This window comes from Sebastes fasciatus, chromosome 16 (assembly GCF_043250625.1).
Source record: "Sebastes fasciatus isolate fSebFas1 chromosome 16, fSebFas1.pri, whole genome shotgun sequence".
Lineage (NCBI taxonomy): Eukaryota > Metazoa > Chordata > Actinopteri > Perciformes > Sebastidae > Sebastes > Sebastes fasciatus.
The window spans coordinates 31,453,323-31,470,696 of NC_133810.1; the positions used below are offsets into that span (position 1 = coordinate 31,453,323).

The 17,374-nt window shown below is 44.5% G+C and overlaps 1 protein-coding gene across 1 annotated transcript in view; it reads right to left on the reverse strand.

Annotated features, from left to right (window-relative positions):
• Nucleotides 1–4,360: 4,360 nt before the first annotated feature.
• Nucleotides 4,361–17,374, reverse strand: part of LOC141753413 (kin of IRRE-like protein 3) — a 90,818-nt gene continuing 77,804 nt past the window's right edge. The window contains exons 5-16 of the mRNA XM_074612059.1: nucleotides 17,147–17,297; nucleotides 13,591–13,696; nucleotides 11,534–11,682; nucleotides 10,264–10,391; nucleotides 9,682–9,808; nucleotides 8,965–9,065; nucleotides 8,567–8,765; nucleotides 8,108–8,215; nucleotides 7,687–7,755; nucleotides 6,746–6,846; nucleotides 6,542–6,628; nucleotides 4,361–5,460 (exon numbers count right to left, since the gene is read on the reverse strand). Coding sequence (XP_074468160.1) covers nucleotides 4,840–5,460; nucleotides 6,542–6,628; nucleotides 6,746–6,846; nucleotides 7,687–7,755; nucleotides 8,108–8,215; nucleotides 8,567–8,765; nucleotides 8,965–9,065; nucleotides 9,682–9,808; nucleotides 10,264–10,391; nucleotides 11,534–11,682; nucleotides 13,591–13,696; nucleotides 17,147–17,297 — 1,947 coding nt within the window. The 3' untranslated portion in view covers nucleotides 4,361–4,839. The remainder of the gene's footprint in view (nucleotides 5,461–6,541; nucleotides 6,629–6,745; nucleotides 6,847–7,686; nucleotides 7,756–8,107; nucleotides 8,216–8,566; nucleotides 8,766–8,964; nucleotides 9,066–9,681; nucleotides 9,809–10,263; nucleotides 10,392–11,533; nucleotides 11,683–13,590; nucleotides 13,697–17,146; nucleotides 17,298–17,374) is intronic.

Consider the following 17,374-nt stretch of genomic DNA (forward strand, 5'->3'; position numbering starts at 1 on the left):
ATACTTTTTTACAATGAATATAGAATGTGTTTGTGTTTTTGTGTCAGAGTGAGTGTCTTTGTCTGGTGAGGATCTTTGTTCCCCATCTAGGTGCTCTGTCTCTCTAATTGGCTGGAGGTGTGGGTTCAGTATGGGTTGTGTCTGCTGCTGATTGATCCAACCATCATCTCTGCAGTTTAAAATGCTCAGGTAGTCTGACAGCAGTCTGACAGCAGCCTTGTTCTGTCCTCGGCCTCCAAACCTTTGTGTTAAAGCTGATCTACAGTTGAATCAGTAGCCTTAGTGCCTTAGTGCCCTAGTTGGCTTCATCATTGTGTAACTTGTTGTAGGTTTTCTTTGTTGCTAAAGATACACTTCAGTGGTCGGGGTGAACTGCCCTCCTCACCCTACTGGACCCAGAACAAGGCCTACTGGTCAAAGACTCACCCTACTGGACCCAGAACAAGGCCTACTGGTGAAAGACTCACCCTACTGGACCCAGAACAAGGCCTACTGGTCAAAGACTCACCCTACTGGACCCAGAACAAGGCCTACTGGTCAAAGACTCACCCTACTGGACCCAGAACAAGGCCTACTGGTGGAAGATAAAAACTGTCATCAGGGCATCACATCAGACTGAACTCTTTGTCCCTGTTCACCTCTGAAAGGGACTATGAAGTCATTTCAGTGTTCAACACCAAGAAGCCCCGTCGTCTCCTGCTGGACTCATCAACAGTAAGATCATTTATGGACTAATGGCCGATTTCATTATTATTGTTTGTTGGGTTTTATGCTGATGTTGCTGCCAGCTGTGTGTGTGAATATGCTATTCTATGCTATGCTATGCTGTTTCTGTTTGTCTTGTTGGATCAGAATCAGTTTAGTTGTCCAGGTATGAGTAGACCTACACACAGAGAGGCTACCAGGAGTTTGTCTCTGGTTATTTGCTCTCATTGTACAACAGAAATAGAAATGCAGCTAAAAACAAGGTGAACAAGAGTGAGGAGAGAAGATACATATACATGTCAGGTGACCTGTAACATTCCCTCTGATGATGATGATGATGATGTAGAAGGCTTGTAGGATTAAACTGTGGTGCATGGCTCCTGTTGTAGTTAACATCATGCCTTTCAGAGTCTTATAAGTAGATGTTTGGTCTTGGACGGGACAGGCCCACCGGATTTTCTCTGTTGCCCCCAACACTGTGATTTCTGCCTACACCACTGATGCCCAAGATAGGATTAGCATTATGTCCCTGTGCTGTTCAACACCAACACAAAGACGTGAGGAGTCCCAGAGAAAGGGACAGGCAGTGAATACAGAAGGTGAGAGAGGACGGAGAGGGAAATGTTGAAGGCAGAGAGACGAGAGGATTCTCATGTGTTACAGGTCATTCATGCTACTGGCCACTAACATGGTTTTAAAGCTATAGTGTTATTCATGTTTTGCTCTTTAACACCTTAAAATGCTTATATTTAGATCAGGGAGATCAACATTTTGTTGCAGCAAGTTTAACAAATGAAAATCTTAATGACAACATCTATAACTTCGACCACAGAGAACAAAGATACCTCCGATCAAGTAGCATTGAGTTATATTTTAATTTTCTTTAATTAATCAAAACACAATGTTGGCACAAAACCTTTCTTTCTGTACAGTAACGTATGTTCACAACAGATATCCAATAGGATTGCCGAACATGATGAGATTCATTTTATTACAGTAGTAAGAGTGAGCCTAATGCATTTTGTAAGTGCTCAGTTATGACAGTACATCAACCCATGCTGTTCAGTTATAATCATTGGTAGAACATGAGTAGTTATGGGATGTACCATTTTGTGCTTACTTCACTTCAACCACATCCCTTTCTGACAACCTTTGACCTTATTATTTGTGTTCCTCGGCTGTCTCACGGCGTGCCCACACAGGGAACGTCAGCAGCGCATGGCTCTTGTTTTTTATTTCCCCCTCCGTGTTTCGCCTACTCTTTTACTGCGAGCCGCACATTCATTTAAAAATAAAAGCCCTGAAGCGTTTTTTTTTCTGTGGACAGAATTCCTTCATTTGTTAACACAAGGCTTTTATTCTGAAATATGTGCAGGACAGTGTTGTAGAACATGCAGTGACTTGCACAGCTCCATGAATGAATAAAGGACGGGGTTTTAATTGTGGATTATTACTATTATTTACAAATTACCATACGGTTCTTAACCTTTTTCTGTCTAAAATAAATAGAAATGACTTTTATAATGAAATGAAATGGCTGTTATGAAAGGCAAACTCTATGTAGAAAGAAAGGGCTGGCAGCAGCAGCAGACATGCAGCTGGTGTGGACGCCACATGCGTGAAAGATGCAGCCGTTCAGCAAGGCAGCTGCCACGCGCTGCTGAAGTTCCCTGTGTGGACAAAGTGTTACGCTGTGTTGTCCATCATTTCTATTGGCTGATTGCCCTTTGGATCCTAAACACTTGTTGCAGCATGATTTTATTGTGTGCCTGCTTTGACTGATGGCCTATTAAACCACCCGGGAACTCACAATCATTTCAGAAAGACTTATCTTAAGTTCCTCATAAAAGTTCTCAAACTGATATTTGCGGTAGTACCTGTGTTTGCTTTTTTAAGTAATTGTTCTTGAGTCCAGCAGTCTAATTGTCAGGCTTCAAACTAATGATAGCATTTTGTCTAAGGATGCACGGATACCGATACCAGTATCGGGTCCGATACTGTGCTCATGTACTCGTACTCGCAAAACGGCTCCGATTCAACGGCTCCGATACCACTTTATGGCAGCGTGACGTTAACCTCTCTTCACCATCTTTCGGGTCTTATCGCACGCACTCACGCTCCACCTCCCCGCACCGGGGCGCGTCAGCCCTCACTTTCATTGCGCAACGGGGTTTTGCTTGCACCCTCTGACTGCGCGTGTGTTAGAGTCCTTGGTTCCGTGTTTCAAGACGGGTCGGGTGGGTTGTAGACATCGCCGCAGACATCGCCGCAGACCTCTGGCGCCTTTTACGTGTGCCGAGCCGCACTAAGGACTAAGGACCGCCCCAGTCGCACCGGGAGCCCCGTCCCTCCCCGGCGGGGAGAGAGGGCGCAGCAAGCACTTTGTCCACGGCCCCGGGAAGCTCCTTCGCCACGAGCCTTTCCAAGCCGACCTAGAGCCAGTCGCGGCGCACCGCCTCGTATGCGGGACTCCCCAGCCTGCCGTGTGTCGCTCACACCTTCCAGCTGGCTGTTAACGAGGGTCTTTTGGCACAGAGAAGTACTCGTATCGGTACTCGGTATCGGAGAGTACCCAAATGTAAGTACTTGTACTCGGTCTGAAAAAAAGTGGTATTGGTGCATCCCTAGTTTTGTCTCCAGCTCTATAGCATTCTAGCTCACTTAAAACAGTGGGCATCAAAGTCCCCAGAAGATCAGAGATGTCAGACAGCAAGAATCTCACTTCATCCTCAGCCCATGTCAAATCACAGTACACAAAATGCTGGGTTTTACAGAGCTCTAGTGTTACAACATAATATATCAATCAAATATGGAAATGACAACCTGCTCTGGCAGCTAGAAAGTGCTTCCCAGAGATACAGTACACACACACATAAGTGTCTCACATTAAATGGGAAAAGTACAAACCTCAATACCCCTTGCACTACACTTGTAAACATCATGAGGTCCTTTCTGGAGGTACAATGGAACAAAAAGCAGCAGGTGGATGAACAAAAGCATCTGAAAGTTGCCTTTGCGTGTATTGGGCAACATGATTCTCCATGCATTCTTCATGATGAATTATCCTTTGCGGAGCATACACTGAAAATAATAATTATTATTAAAGAGCCGAAACAATGTACAGCACATTATACAAACCCATTTGTAAAGCAGCGAGCAGTAAACAGGGTGTTGTGGGGTCTGATGTGCAGGAAATGAGTGACATCTAACAGAGCTCGCTGCTGTGTCAGCTGCCTCCAACGTGCTCATGTGGAAAGCCATTTTAACAATAACCTCCGAGCTGTGAGCGGCAGAGGAGCAGCTAGATACTCTATTATTGCCAAGCAGCAGTGTTGGTGGTAATAGTTTTGGTACAACGTGGTTCTTGTTCTGATTGGTTGTGTCTGATAACTAACCATCACTAGACCAGAGGTCAGCAACCGTTACTATCAAAAGAGCTGGAGTCTGGAGCCACAAAACATTTGATCATTGTGATGAAGGTAACACAGTTTATAGTCTGAGTATATAGTATATCAGTCTAATGCAGTGAGGGCCAAAGAGACAATGTACTACGGAGTATTAGGGCCACATTGAGGGAAAAAACATCTGAGATTTACACAATAAAGTCAGAATATTACGAGAATAAAGTCATAACATTACGAGAAAAAAGAAAATAACACGTACAATTTTCCTCAATGTGGCCCTATGGTCCTGTGTAACATAGACCTACAACAATGATAAATCAAAATGAAAATGTAAACAAAGAACAGTTATTCATTTCCATATTTAAAACTCCACAGGGAGCCACTGGAGAGGAGCTGAAGAGCTGCATGTTGCTGACCCCTGGTTACGTCAAGGCAGTCGACCAAGTGAACAAAAATGGAAACGGCAGAAAACTCCTGTTTTGGTTCTTTTTTTACGAGCAGAGAAAGCAGACAAATGATTGTCATATTTTTTTTAAGTTGGCATGTTTTAGAAGTCCCACTTTGATTCCAGCAGGTTCATTGAGGTGTGTAGCTTCAAACGTTGGCATCTAAAATCCTGTTATGTCCTTCAGTTGGAATACCAATCAAGCGATGAAAAACATGTCATCTATGTAGGTAAAATGTCTCTTTGGAACACCTCGTCCATCCTCGTAATCCCAGTCACGAGCTGTTAGACGTGGGTCTGCATGCGTTTCTGCAGAGGCCTGGTGAGGTCGCAGTTCTGGGAGGAGGACTGGGAATAGTGGGAGGATGAGGCCGAGGTCTTGCTGTCCTTGTCAAACTGCATGTAACCGTCCTGCTTGCTGTAGCTGCTGACGCTGCTGTCGCACTGCGTGTCGATGAAGGAGCTGGAGTCGCTGAGCGAGCTCCGCTGAAACTCCCGCTCGCACAGTTCGATGGAGCTGCTGCCCATGCCCAGTGCGAAGCGCTGGCTGTAGTCGTACAGGCGGTTGGGACCGGCACCCAGGGTGTTGTAGATGTTGGTGAAGGACATGCCGGTTGGCACCCGCTGCTTGCCGACGGTCATAGTTCCAGGAGGTGGGCTTCGGACTACGTCGGGAGTTTGGCTGGGGGCCGGGGACATGGTGGGGGTGGGGTGGTGCTCGTTGAAGGTGGTGTGGTGCTCGTTGAAGGTGGCGTGGTGCTCGTTGAAGGTGGCGTGGTGCTCGTTGAAGGTGGCGTGGTGCTCGTTGAAGGTGGGGTGGTGCTCGTTGAAGGTGGGGTGGTGCTCGTTGAAGGTGGGGTGGTGCTCGTTGAAGGTGTTGACACTGTAGTAGCCATTGGTGGGGTCCTAGGATGTGCAAAAGAAGTAAAAGACATGTATTCAAAAAGTTGCAGTGAAACAATAAACTAGATATGTTGATACATTTTATTGTCTGTCACATCATATGCAAGACTGCACAGCATAATTCAGCTGGTCTGCAGCTCTGTCTCATATTCTGGTTCCAGATGGATCTGTTCTATTGTGATGGTGTTTCGGCCCTCAGGCCTTCTTCAACATCAACATCTTGGCTGTTAGTCAGTTCCACAGCTTAAAATGAAATGCTTTGACTGGCTACTGGATATAAAAAGAAGAACAACTGCGTTCCAGCTGGCATAACATCTGCACAGACGGGGGCGCTGTCATACAGCAGACAACACGCATTTCAATTTCAGTTGGACTTTTGAGTGTGTTTTGTACCTCAAAATGAAAATGTTTGGAGGGACAGCGTGGTCCTCTGCAGTGACCACTGATGGTGGAAGCATGCTTGGGCTACTGCGGACAACGTCATCACTGTCGGTCATAATTTGTGAGGATTCAGATGTGACTGTGCTGAGCTTTAAATGACGGAGGCAGTAGAAAGAACACGGCTGACTCAATGAGAGCAATTAGAGTCTTATCAAACCAGACCTCAATCCTAATGCTGCTGCCACAGAGCTAAGACATAAATAACTTTAATGGTTATCTCTTCCTACTCTTTTTCCCAGAAGGTTCAACAGGACCAGAGAGGGGAACCATTTCTCTTTCTCTCAGGTTATCTCTCCTGTGTGTGTCCCAACCTGCAGGCTGTGAGATTCTTTTGGACAGGCAGAAAGATGTTGTTCCACTGTTCCTCTTTTGATTGGTATTTGTAGTAACGTAAAAGAATGCTATGTTAGTTGGTCTCAACCTTTAAAGTTGGAGTAAAGAAACGTGTGGCACGCTCTATCACCCCCTGTGCCTGAAGCCTCCGGTATGTGGCCTGATACACAGCCGTCTGTTATTGAATGGGACGCTAACAGTCCCTCTCTGCCTCAGTAGATACAGTAAAAGGGTAATTGACTCACTGAAGCTGAGCCATCAGATTTCCTGCAGGTGACATTTTGCCTAAATGTTGTCAGTGTTCACCCACCGTGATGTGCTGGAACTCCTTCTCTTCCTCCTCGAGCACCTCGAGCTGCTTCAGCACGGGCTCCTGCTGGAAGTCACCGCAGTCCATCTGCATCACGGTTAATCAGTTAATCAGTGTTCAGTGTTCAGAGATAGCTGATACAGTAGACCAGAAAGCCTGAGACATAATGCCTAACATGATGAGAAAAGGCCTGCGTTCACTCACCATCATCTGTTTGATGCTCGTATGTTCCTCGCTCTCCCGCGCTGCGTTGTGATCCTTGTGGACGATCTCCACCCGGATGTCATTTTTTGCTGAAATCACTCCTTTGAGATGTGGAGGAGAGGGAGAGACAGAGCCGGGTCAGAACAGGGTCATTCTCTGCTTTTTATAATTACACAAAATGGATTTATTTTGACGGGGAGAACCTCCAAACTCCAGAACATGTGAAGTTCAGAGCCCCTCCTCCTTCATTTCTTCTTCTGTGGTCCTTACTAGATCAGAACTATAAACAGAGGCCAACTATAAAGAGATCACGGCGTCTTTACTATCTGACCAACACAATGCAGACGTCCACCGGTTACTCTGTACCACACCGTATCTAACCACCTAATGCACTCATGGCAGCTCCAAAAGCAGCTTTCCTCACATCTCACTGTGACGGTGATAATTACAACACTCTTTGCAGCGTGCTGCAGTGGGACCTGAACTTATTACTGAGCATTTGAATAAATTCCATCTTGGAAACACTCTCGTGTTCCCGAACATCTGGCCATTTGGAAAGCTGGTGTTGTTATATTGTGATTTGAGGTTCATAAATATTTGTGAATAATTCTGCTATAAGTCACACTACACGTGTCATGTCTAGGTTCCCCGCCTAGACCCCCAGGGGTCAGCAACCTGTGTCTCTTTAGCTCCTCTCCAGTGGCTCCCTGTGGATCTTTAAAAATGGAAATGAATAACTGATTTTTTTGTTTACATTTTCATTTTTATTTATCATTGTTGTAGGTCTATGGTACGACGGTACGACGGAGTATTAGGGCCACGATGAGGAAAAAAATAACTCTGAGATTACGAGAATAAAGTCATAAGTTTAAGAGAATAAAAGTGTTAGTGGAAGCACAGTGTTTGAACCATTCACACGCTGTTGTTTATTAAGGCCTTACTTTCTGTCTTCACATCCCTCTGGCGTGAAAGGGACACCGGAAGAGAAGACATGACCAGATGGACATCCTCTGTAGATGGTGACAAAAACAACATTTACCGTAGTCATATGTAGGGTGGAGAATCCTGCCCTCCACACAGTGAAGCAGATATAAACAGAGATCAGACTGTGCACAAACCCAAATCAAAGATTACAGCAACTCAACTGAAGGAATGTTTCACATCAGCTGATGCTGGCAGATACTTCTGTTCAGTATCATGAATGATCCTTTCAGTTGTGTTGTTGTAACCTTTGATTCTACAAAAACTGACCATGCAAATTCAGATTAGATATTTATACATTTTCAGAAAGTGTCTGAATGTTAGTGTCGGGTGTTTCGGTGTCTTTGTCTGAACCAAAGCTTCAGTTCAGTGGGATCTTACTTCTCTGGAATCTGGTGCAGCAGAAAGCGCCCAGCGTCCCCAGAAGGATGGAGATGGCTAGGAAGGCTCCCACCGCCACGCCGATGGTGACGGCCAGTCGCAGAGTCTCTGAACAAACACAGCAGACATTTCAGAAGGACACACACGCACACACACACACCAGTATGTAATTAGTGTTCTTGTTTATGAGGCCAGTGTTTCCTCTCTCACAAGCCTCTGCCAGGCTTTCTGTGGATATCATGACAGGAGCTCTGGAAGCTCTCCAGCACCAGATAGTGAGTCCTCGGGTGAGCGGGTTTGACGGGCCGGCCAGCAGACATAACTCAAGTGTGGAGCATTTAATACAAAAGTTCTACAGTTTAACCTTTAAAACTTATCGTTGGGGCGGAGGCTCAATAGCACTCCAGAGTTGGTTAAATTCAGATGTCTGATATCCGTCTGATATGTCGTCGTCCTCACCTTGTTCTTTGAGTCGTATGATCTCGGTGTCGGAGCCGAAGCTGTTCCAAGCCGTGCAGTTGTAGATAGTCTGGAAATCACCGGGGACGATGTTACTCATGGTCAGCGTAGAGATCACACCCTCCTCCGTACGGACCGTCTCCACGGTGTAGCGTCCAGACGTCCCCGACTCTAACACCGTCTCCTTCCAGGACCAGGCCTGAGGGACGACATACATACAGTATGTTATTGGGAGCACACCTATCACCTATATTATCTGTAAAGTGTCCTTGGGTGACTAGAGAGATGTGTTATTATTAGTGTTATTATTATTAAGAGGGGAATTCAGCTGGTTGCAATCTGCAACCAGCTGAATTCTAAATGGAAGGATAAATGGAAGGAGGACTGAGATGACTCACGATCCGGTCGGGCGGAGGGGTGCTGCGGATGAAACACTTGATCTGACCCTTCTCTCCGTAGAGCGCCTGCTGGGTCTGGGTGCTAGAGATGGATGGAGGACCTGTAGAGGAACAGACGAGGCATGAACACTCAATCATCACAGAATATAAACTGGAGGGCAGAGCCATGCTCACGTCCCGTTAACAGGAAAACCTTTGAAACATTATTTATTTACTGGTTTTAATTGGTTTTGAAATGTAGTGCAGGTTGAATCAGTTTTAACCGACATATCTTCTTTAAAATTCTCACACAGTTTTCTCATATTTGACTGATATGGATTTTTAGAAAAGTGAATCAGCAGTATAGATCATAATAATATGAAACTGATGCACTGGATGTTATATAGACATCATTATATAAATAACAAATAGCTGCATACACGAGTGCTTTCCTCAAATACTAGACTAATCCGGTGGTTCCCAACCTGAGGTCCAGGTCCCCCTTAGGGGGGCGCTAAAGATCACAACAGGATTTGTCTGCTCTGAGGTTGTCAAAATTAGATTTGCACATGAATAACTAAAATTATAATAACACACTGAATGGATAATTTATACAAACGTATAAGATAAAACATGATCTGTTCCAGTTTTCTCTTATTAGGACTTCTTCCTCTGTCTTACTTTTAGACCGGATCAAGTGCTGTGTGGACGAAGTGCACGGCAAGTCATCGTACGTACCGTTCACAGTGAGCGTCACCTCCCTCTCCCCGGCACCCACTCGGGGGACGACGGCCCGACACACATACTTCCCAGCATTCTCCTGCTTTACTGCTTTCATTGTCAGAGTGTTCTTGTTGCTGAGGACCTGCGTTGTGAGGGAAACCGTTTCAAAGGTTGGAGGAGACACTAGTTAATTCTGTCTAGTTAATTAACACCAATTTACATTGACACTAAAGGATTTAAAGCATTTCACAAGCTAACCCGTTTAAAGTTGAAATGATCTCTGCTGAAAGGATACGGAAGCGGAGGTGGGAGGTGATCGGAGAACACTGATGGAAACCCATGCAACTCATTTAGCTGACCTAATGTTTATCTAAATACATTTCTATAGTATTTTTAAAGTAACAGATCTTTTACTTGAGTATAATCTTCTAGCACTCGTTCCACCCCTGGGCCAGGTTTAGGAGAAGCTTGTGCAAAATCTCCATGATCCTCTGGGACTCCCATGATTATCCACACACTCTTGCAGCTCCAGATCACTGTTCTGATGCCCCGTTATTAAATACAATGAACTGTTGAATGGTGAATAATATGACATACCACTCCTGAGCCACGTTTCATCCATACGATGGTTAGAGAGGGGTTTCCTGTCCAAGCACAGTTAAAAACAGCGTCAGATCCCAGGTCCACCTGCAGAGACTGAGGCTCTGCCGCCATCCTCGGCCCGACTGGAAGACAGACAAGTTGCAGAAATGATCTGTACTATGGAAGTATCTGTACGTAACATTTAGGAAGACAATACAATGTCCTGCACGTTGGGGTTACTGGCGGGATGCCGGTTGACGCGGCCACGGATGTCTGTGACCGTTGGACGCTGCACAGAGTGAGATGATGTATTGCACATTTTTGTATCACATCCCGTGTCCTGGTTTATTGTAGGGATGCACCGATACCATTTTTTTTCTGACCGAGTACAAGTACTTACATTTGGGTACTCGCCGATACCGAGTACCAATACGAGTACTTCTCTGTGCCAAAAGAAAAATACAGCTCTAGGTCCGCTTGGAAAGGCCCACGTAAAAGGTGGCAGGGGTCTGCGGCGATGTCTGCAACCCACCCGACCCGTCTTGAAACACGGACCAAGGAGTCTAACGCACGCGCGAGTCAGAGGGTGCAAGCAAAACCCCGTGGCGCAATGAAAGTGAGGGCCTGTCTCAGCCGCACCGTCAGAGAGGTGGAGCGTGAGCACGTGCGATAGGACCCGAAAGATGGTGACGAGAGGTTAACGTCACGTTGCCGTAAAGTGGTATCGATGCCGTCGTATCGGAGCCGTTTTGCGAGTACGAGTACATGAGCACAGTATCGAACCCGATACCCGATACTGGTATCGGTGCATCCCTGCTTTATGGTCTATCTGACTCTAACTGGGACCATAATTTACTAAATGAACATCATGCTGTGTTGCAGAAGACTTGAAACTAGAGATTGAGACTATAAACTCATGTTTACAATGTGTACTGAGGTAATAAATCAAGAGAGACGTAGGGTCATTTCATAGACTTCTATACAATCTGACTTCTGTTTGCAAACAAAAACAAGTCCAGAGGAGTTCCTCAAGTTCAAGTTTCAGTTATTTGTCATGTGCAGGTTAAAACATGCAGGGTCAACGGTACAATGAAATGTATGAGATGAGAGAACAGTTCAGCTCAGCACAAAGACATATACTATATATACATATGAATATGAGGATTGTGTGTGAAAGTAAGTGACTGTATATCCAACTGTATTGCAACATCAGTGTTTTGTGTGTTTATTCAGAATATTGTTACCTAACACGCGTCATATCTCAGCTCGTCTGACAAACACTCACAGTAGACGTCGACGTTCCTGCTGATGTTGGTGTTTCCCAGAGCGTTGGTGACCTCACAGGAAACGGGCTCAGTGAAGAAAGAGTGATCCACAAGAATCTCATAGGTGTCACCGAGCACGTCTAGAATCACATTACCTCCTTTGGCCCATCTGAAACCACCAGAAACAGAGTACAGAACAACATGTGTGAGGAAACCAAACGGCCCGTTCCTCTCAGCGAGGACTTCTCTTTAAACACACGATGTGGAGATTCAGTGTTGTTGAAGTCAGATGACGAAGACTCAAATGACTTTACAGTAATAATACAAATGTTGGGTTCAATTCAAACCAAGAAAAATACAAAAGTCTCACAGAGCTGCTTTACACCAACAGCACTACTGCACGAACTACACGACTACTGTAACTAAACACTGCACTAAATGTAAGTTCAACTATCATGCATGCACACTCAATAATAAAGCATTTATTACAAGTTTTAGGCAACAGCAAGCAGGAAAGAGAAGCTGAAAGCTAACGGTGGCAGTCAGTCCTATCTATCTCTACTGAGTGGGATGAAGTGATTTCTTCTTTCTCCCACCGCTGCCACTGCGATCGGTTCTCATCTCCGTAGCCTAACTGTCTTCGTCCTCAGTCCAAAAGTCAAAATGTATTGAAAAGAAGATAAAATTCAAAGCATGTTTTTACCTAATTCCTTTAATATAGTTTATATCGACAGACTTTCCATTCAACATGTTCAGTTCACTGTTAGTCGTCTACATGCCAAAGTAAAAGCTGAATATTTGAAGGATAAAATGCGCTGTAGCGGTGAGATCAGGATTTCTTTCTTCCAGAGTTGAACTGAGTGAAATCTCTACAAGACCCCGGGGTCAGGAGAAGACCCTGCAGGACTCGAGGAGGGCACTAATGGAAGGGTTAGTTATACAAAGAGGCCGATTCACGACGTGACGGGCCTCGTTAATAACCTAATAACTGCTGAAACTTCCACATGCATCCAGGATGTGGCCTGCAGAGTCACAGCGCCGTGAACCTCCAGAACAAAAGACTGCCTTTTCAATGTGGAATGGGAACATGTGAACGTCGAACCGGCAAATTGATCATAATGTGCAATAACACAAAGCGTAGGTTGGAAGGCCGTGTCTCACATAACCTCAGAGTGCATGTGTGGGTGTTTACTCGTCCGTCCTACTCTTTGGTATTCCTCTGGGAGGGATGGTGAGAAGGACTCATGCTGTGAAGAGCACTGGTAACTATTTACTTTCTGTGCATATACAGTATACACATATACATAAGCATTCATCGATTATATGTGAATAGCAACTCCCTTTGTTGGTTCCCTTCCTACAGCTGCAGCTCTAACTAGCTGCTTCCTTCCATCCTTCTCACTGCTTCTGCAGAACATATTTTGTTTTCCTTCCTTATTCTCTCAACATGTTCTGCTCTGACATAATTAGAGCATCCTCTGTAGGAAGCAGGATGGTCGCCTCCGCAGCATTTCATAGCTTCACTACATCCTCGTCCATCACCATCTTTTCCACATCGTCTGCACCGTCGTGTTTCCTTACACACAGCTATCACATGTCCACATTTCTGACAATTAGAGCACCTTAATGGAGGCCTCTCGTGAATCCCAGCGTTACCTTCCTCGGTATGTCATCATCTTTAAATGTGAGTAGCTCCTCTGCCATTTTCACCTCTCAGATTAGTCAGCAGTTCTCGCTTGGACACATCCAATGATAGATTATATATGACTCCTTTAGTTTCTTTGTTAGAACGTTGCTTTACTACTTCAACTCCTTTACCTAGCACAGAGGTACCATGCACCACGTCGCCTATCTTTTTTTTTTAGTTCTTTCGTTAGTTTCAATGGACTGAAAAACCAGGGCCTCCCTTAGCTTTAATCAATGCTTTAAAACTCTCTTCATCATTTTGCTCTGGCCTCGTTGCTTTTGTCTGAAGGTTATCCATATCACTATCTTGGGAGTTATCTCCCCCCCCCTCGGTCACGACTATTCCTGTTAACAACACACAGAACATCCCAGTGAATGTGGTGAAGCTCACCTGTAGTAGATGACAGGTGGGTTGGCTTTGGCAGCACAGCGGAATTTAACCAGACTTCCCTCCAGAACCGGCTGTGGATCAACGGTGAGGTTGACAATCGGCAGGTCTGAGGGGGAGATTATGAGAGGGTGAAGGTCAAAGCAGGAAACGGGGGGCTTGGTCATCATTCTGACATATTCTTGGATGTATAAGCAACTTTACATTAAACAATCACAGGTCGAACACGCCACTTAAGTTTCATTTTCACTTTCCAAACTAATCATTTTAACCAAAACCACCATCTATTTCCTAAACCTAGTTAAGTGGTTGTGTTGCCTAAACCTCAGCAAATGTTTTAATTTGAATCAACAACGTTAACCAGGTGTCTACTGAGACTGTAGTGGAGCGTCGTAGTTTGATGCGTTGGCTACACGTTGCGTGAGAAAGTGACGTCGAGGTGCGTGACAAACTGTCATTATACGACGAGTTGGGATGAGAACGAGTTGAAACGTTGCATTCCAACCCGGACAAACTAAAGATCATTTAGCCGACACTGAAGAAAGAATATGAAAAATAAAATGCACATTAGAAATGTTATCAAAACAAATTTTAATGTCGAAACTATCCTAAAATATTGCATTTTCCCATTTTCACGGAAAGATACTTGGCAATCATGTGACGTGGATGCAGGACAATAGAAAAGAACAGGCAAAAATTATTGAAGATGCAATCTACAGCAACCACTACATGCAAAGCACCAGTGTACAAAATCTTTCTGAAGTTGTCCGAGAGGCAGGAGAAATCACGTCAGTGACGGGGCATGGATGTGAACCGTCCCTTCAATCTTACTGGTGATTCTGGAGCAATGTCTTCGCTTCTGGCACCGCAAAATGACCTAGTCCAGAGACAAACACCCCTGTACCAGCAAAGAACAACGATCACATGATCGAACACGACTACAACAACTGCACAATTAACGGCGGTATCCAGAGAAAAGTTAATAATCAACCCCAATCTGTGTGTTGCTTGGCAACCGTTCTGCTCAGTGTTGCTGAAGATCTACAGGAAGAATGATTTATTTGTTATCATCAAATTATTTTGTTGCTGTGTGTTTATTTTATGAAACCTTGCCAAGTATATGAAGTAACTTTTTTATAAAAGCAATAAGCTACTTATTGTCGCCCCATAGCTGTTCTAAAAACTCTGTTAATCACAGCCTCAAGTGGCTTATTGCTTCAGTAATCAACCTGGGAGAGTCAAGGCTGTATGAAGAAGAATGAAAGGTGCAGTACACTGTCGGCATTTCATTTAAGAATTAACATCTTTTTAGATTGAATAAGGTCCAACGCTCCGGTTCATAGTCAGACAACGCTCCAAATACAATACCTTGTTGTAAAACAGGAGCAGTCCATGGACTTCTATATACCAGGGGTCAGCAACCTTTACCATCAAAAGAAGCATTTTAGGCAAAAAAATACTAATAATAATCTGTCTGGAGCCGCAAAACATGTGATCATTGTGATGAAGGTAACACAGTTTATAGTCTAAGTATATAATATAGTATATAAGTCTAATGCAGTGAGGGCCAAAGAGACAACGTACTACGGAGTATTAGGGCCACATTGAGGGAAAACACATCTGAGATTTACAGAATAAAGTCAGAATATTACGAGAATAAAGTCATAACTTAACGAGAAAAAAGAAAATAACACGTAAAATTACTACTTTATATTATGACTTTATTCTCGTAATATTATGACTTTATTCATGAAATCTCAGATTTATTCTGTTTCCTCAATGTGGCCCTAATACTCTGTCGTACCGTAGACCTACAACAATGATAAATAAAAATAAAAATGTAAAGAAAAAAACAGTTATTCATTTCCATTTTTATAAATCCACCGGCAGCCACTGGAGAGGAGCTGAAGAGACGCAGGTTGCTGACCTCTGACCCCTGATATATACAGTGAACTGCCTGAATTGACTTTATATTTAAAATCTGAAAAAAGAAGAAACTGCTTCAGTGTAATACTGCACAGCACTTCTTATGCATCAAGAATGATTTTCATATAAAGTTCTTCTAGATGTTATTTAGTCAAACAATATTTCCTTAACGACGTCTTCAGTGATCGACTTCTTTTAGACTCGAGACACATCTGTGGTTAGTTTAGAGACCTTCTTCTAGTGCCGTGTGTGATGAACGTTGGACTAACGTGGAGAACGGTGTGATAAACCACACCCTGCTCTACATATGTGGCTCAACTTTAGCGGTTACACCAGAGAGAGTGTGTGTGTGTGTGTGTGTGTGTTGGCATCTTTAGTGCGTGTGCTCTGTTGGTGTCCGTGGGGACGTTTGTGGACACACCACTTCTGCATTTGGCTATTAATCATCAAAAGAAAAAAATGCATTATTTAGCTCACACTCCTCCTCTTTGTGCAATTACCTTCCAAGCTTCTCCCTTTTTTACAATTACCCAGGGACAGAGTCTGCCTCATGGCTCCTCTGTGCCCTTCTACTCCCTCCGACTCCAGCTCACTGCAGAGGAGCCACACAATATTAAAAGGCCTTCTGCAAAATACCAAAACTTTTTTAATTGCCAGACCTGATTCTCACCATGTGACTCTGGGTTAAGGATTCATTGTGATGCAGTTCAGATTTCATTTGCATAACACAGATGTGCCATGCATATGTATTAGCTCTGCTTTTCTGTGGATAGAACTGCATATAGAGCTGTGCTACTGTATTTAAATTAAAGTAAAGTGTTGCCTTACCCAGGACAGAGATTAGAAGATTGATTATGTCTGTGTGTTCAGAAGAGAGATTGGTTCACAGCGTTTCAAAAAGACTGGAATTAGTGGAATCTGCTCGCCTCCACCAAAAGAGAAAATACACACTCTGACGGCTTGTCCACACCAGGCGGCTGCGTTACGGCTGCGTTACGGCGTGTCCAGGCCGCCCGCGTCGCGGCTGCATTACCTGTTAGTTATTTATTTTAATTATCTGTGCCACTGTACCTGAGCTTTCCTCCACTTCCCTGCAGATTTCACTTTATTCCAGGATCAGACTACTAGATATGTTTGACGGTTACGATGGTCACTATGTCAGATTAGACGATTGAGAGTCATAAATTCTTGTCGTGACTCGGCCGCGACACATGACAGACTACATGTCGGTCCCCTGTTCCGACAACACGCACTCTCCCGGCACCGCCGTATCTAATATATACGGATGTACCGGGGCTACTACGACACACTACACGAGACAAAACGATCGATTGTCTCACACGACACTCATTTATCGTTCCCTATCCGAGTCGTCACCCTGCGGCGGCCGTGTCGGGGTGTAATCGGGCTGATATCGTGGAGTCTGAACCGGCGTTACACTGCCACTGATTTTCTGTTCCTTGTCCTTTTTAAAACACCATTTCTGAGAGCAGCCACATCAACCTCTTGTCATCATGAGGTACAGCACAGTAAAGGATCAGTCTGCAGACTGTTTTAAGTCCCGTCTGATGTCATGAAGTGAGTTAAGCTAGAAGAGCTTATTTTATTTGAGGTTGGGGTGATTTCTACTCACGCTGAATGTCGATTGTGACGGAAGCATCTTTGCCGTTGGGGGCTGCTTTGTTTGAAGCTCGACAGGTGATCAGCTGACCCGACTCGATGTTGGAGGGCGACAGGTGGAGTGTGCTGACCGTGCTCTCCCTCTTACCGTCCCGCAACAAGGTCTGGAGAAGTGAGGACAAAGGAGAGATCATGTATTATCCATGCTGGAGCATCATTTCATCAACACATTCAACTTTAG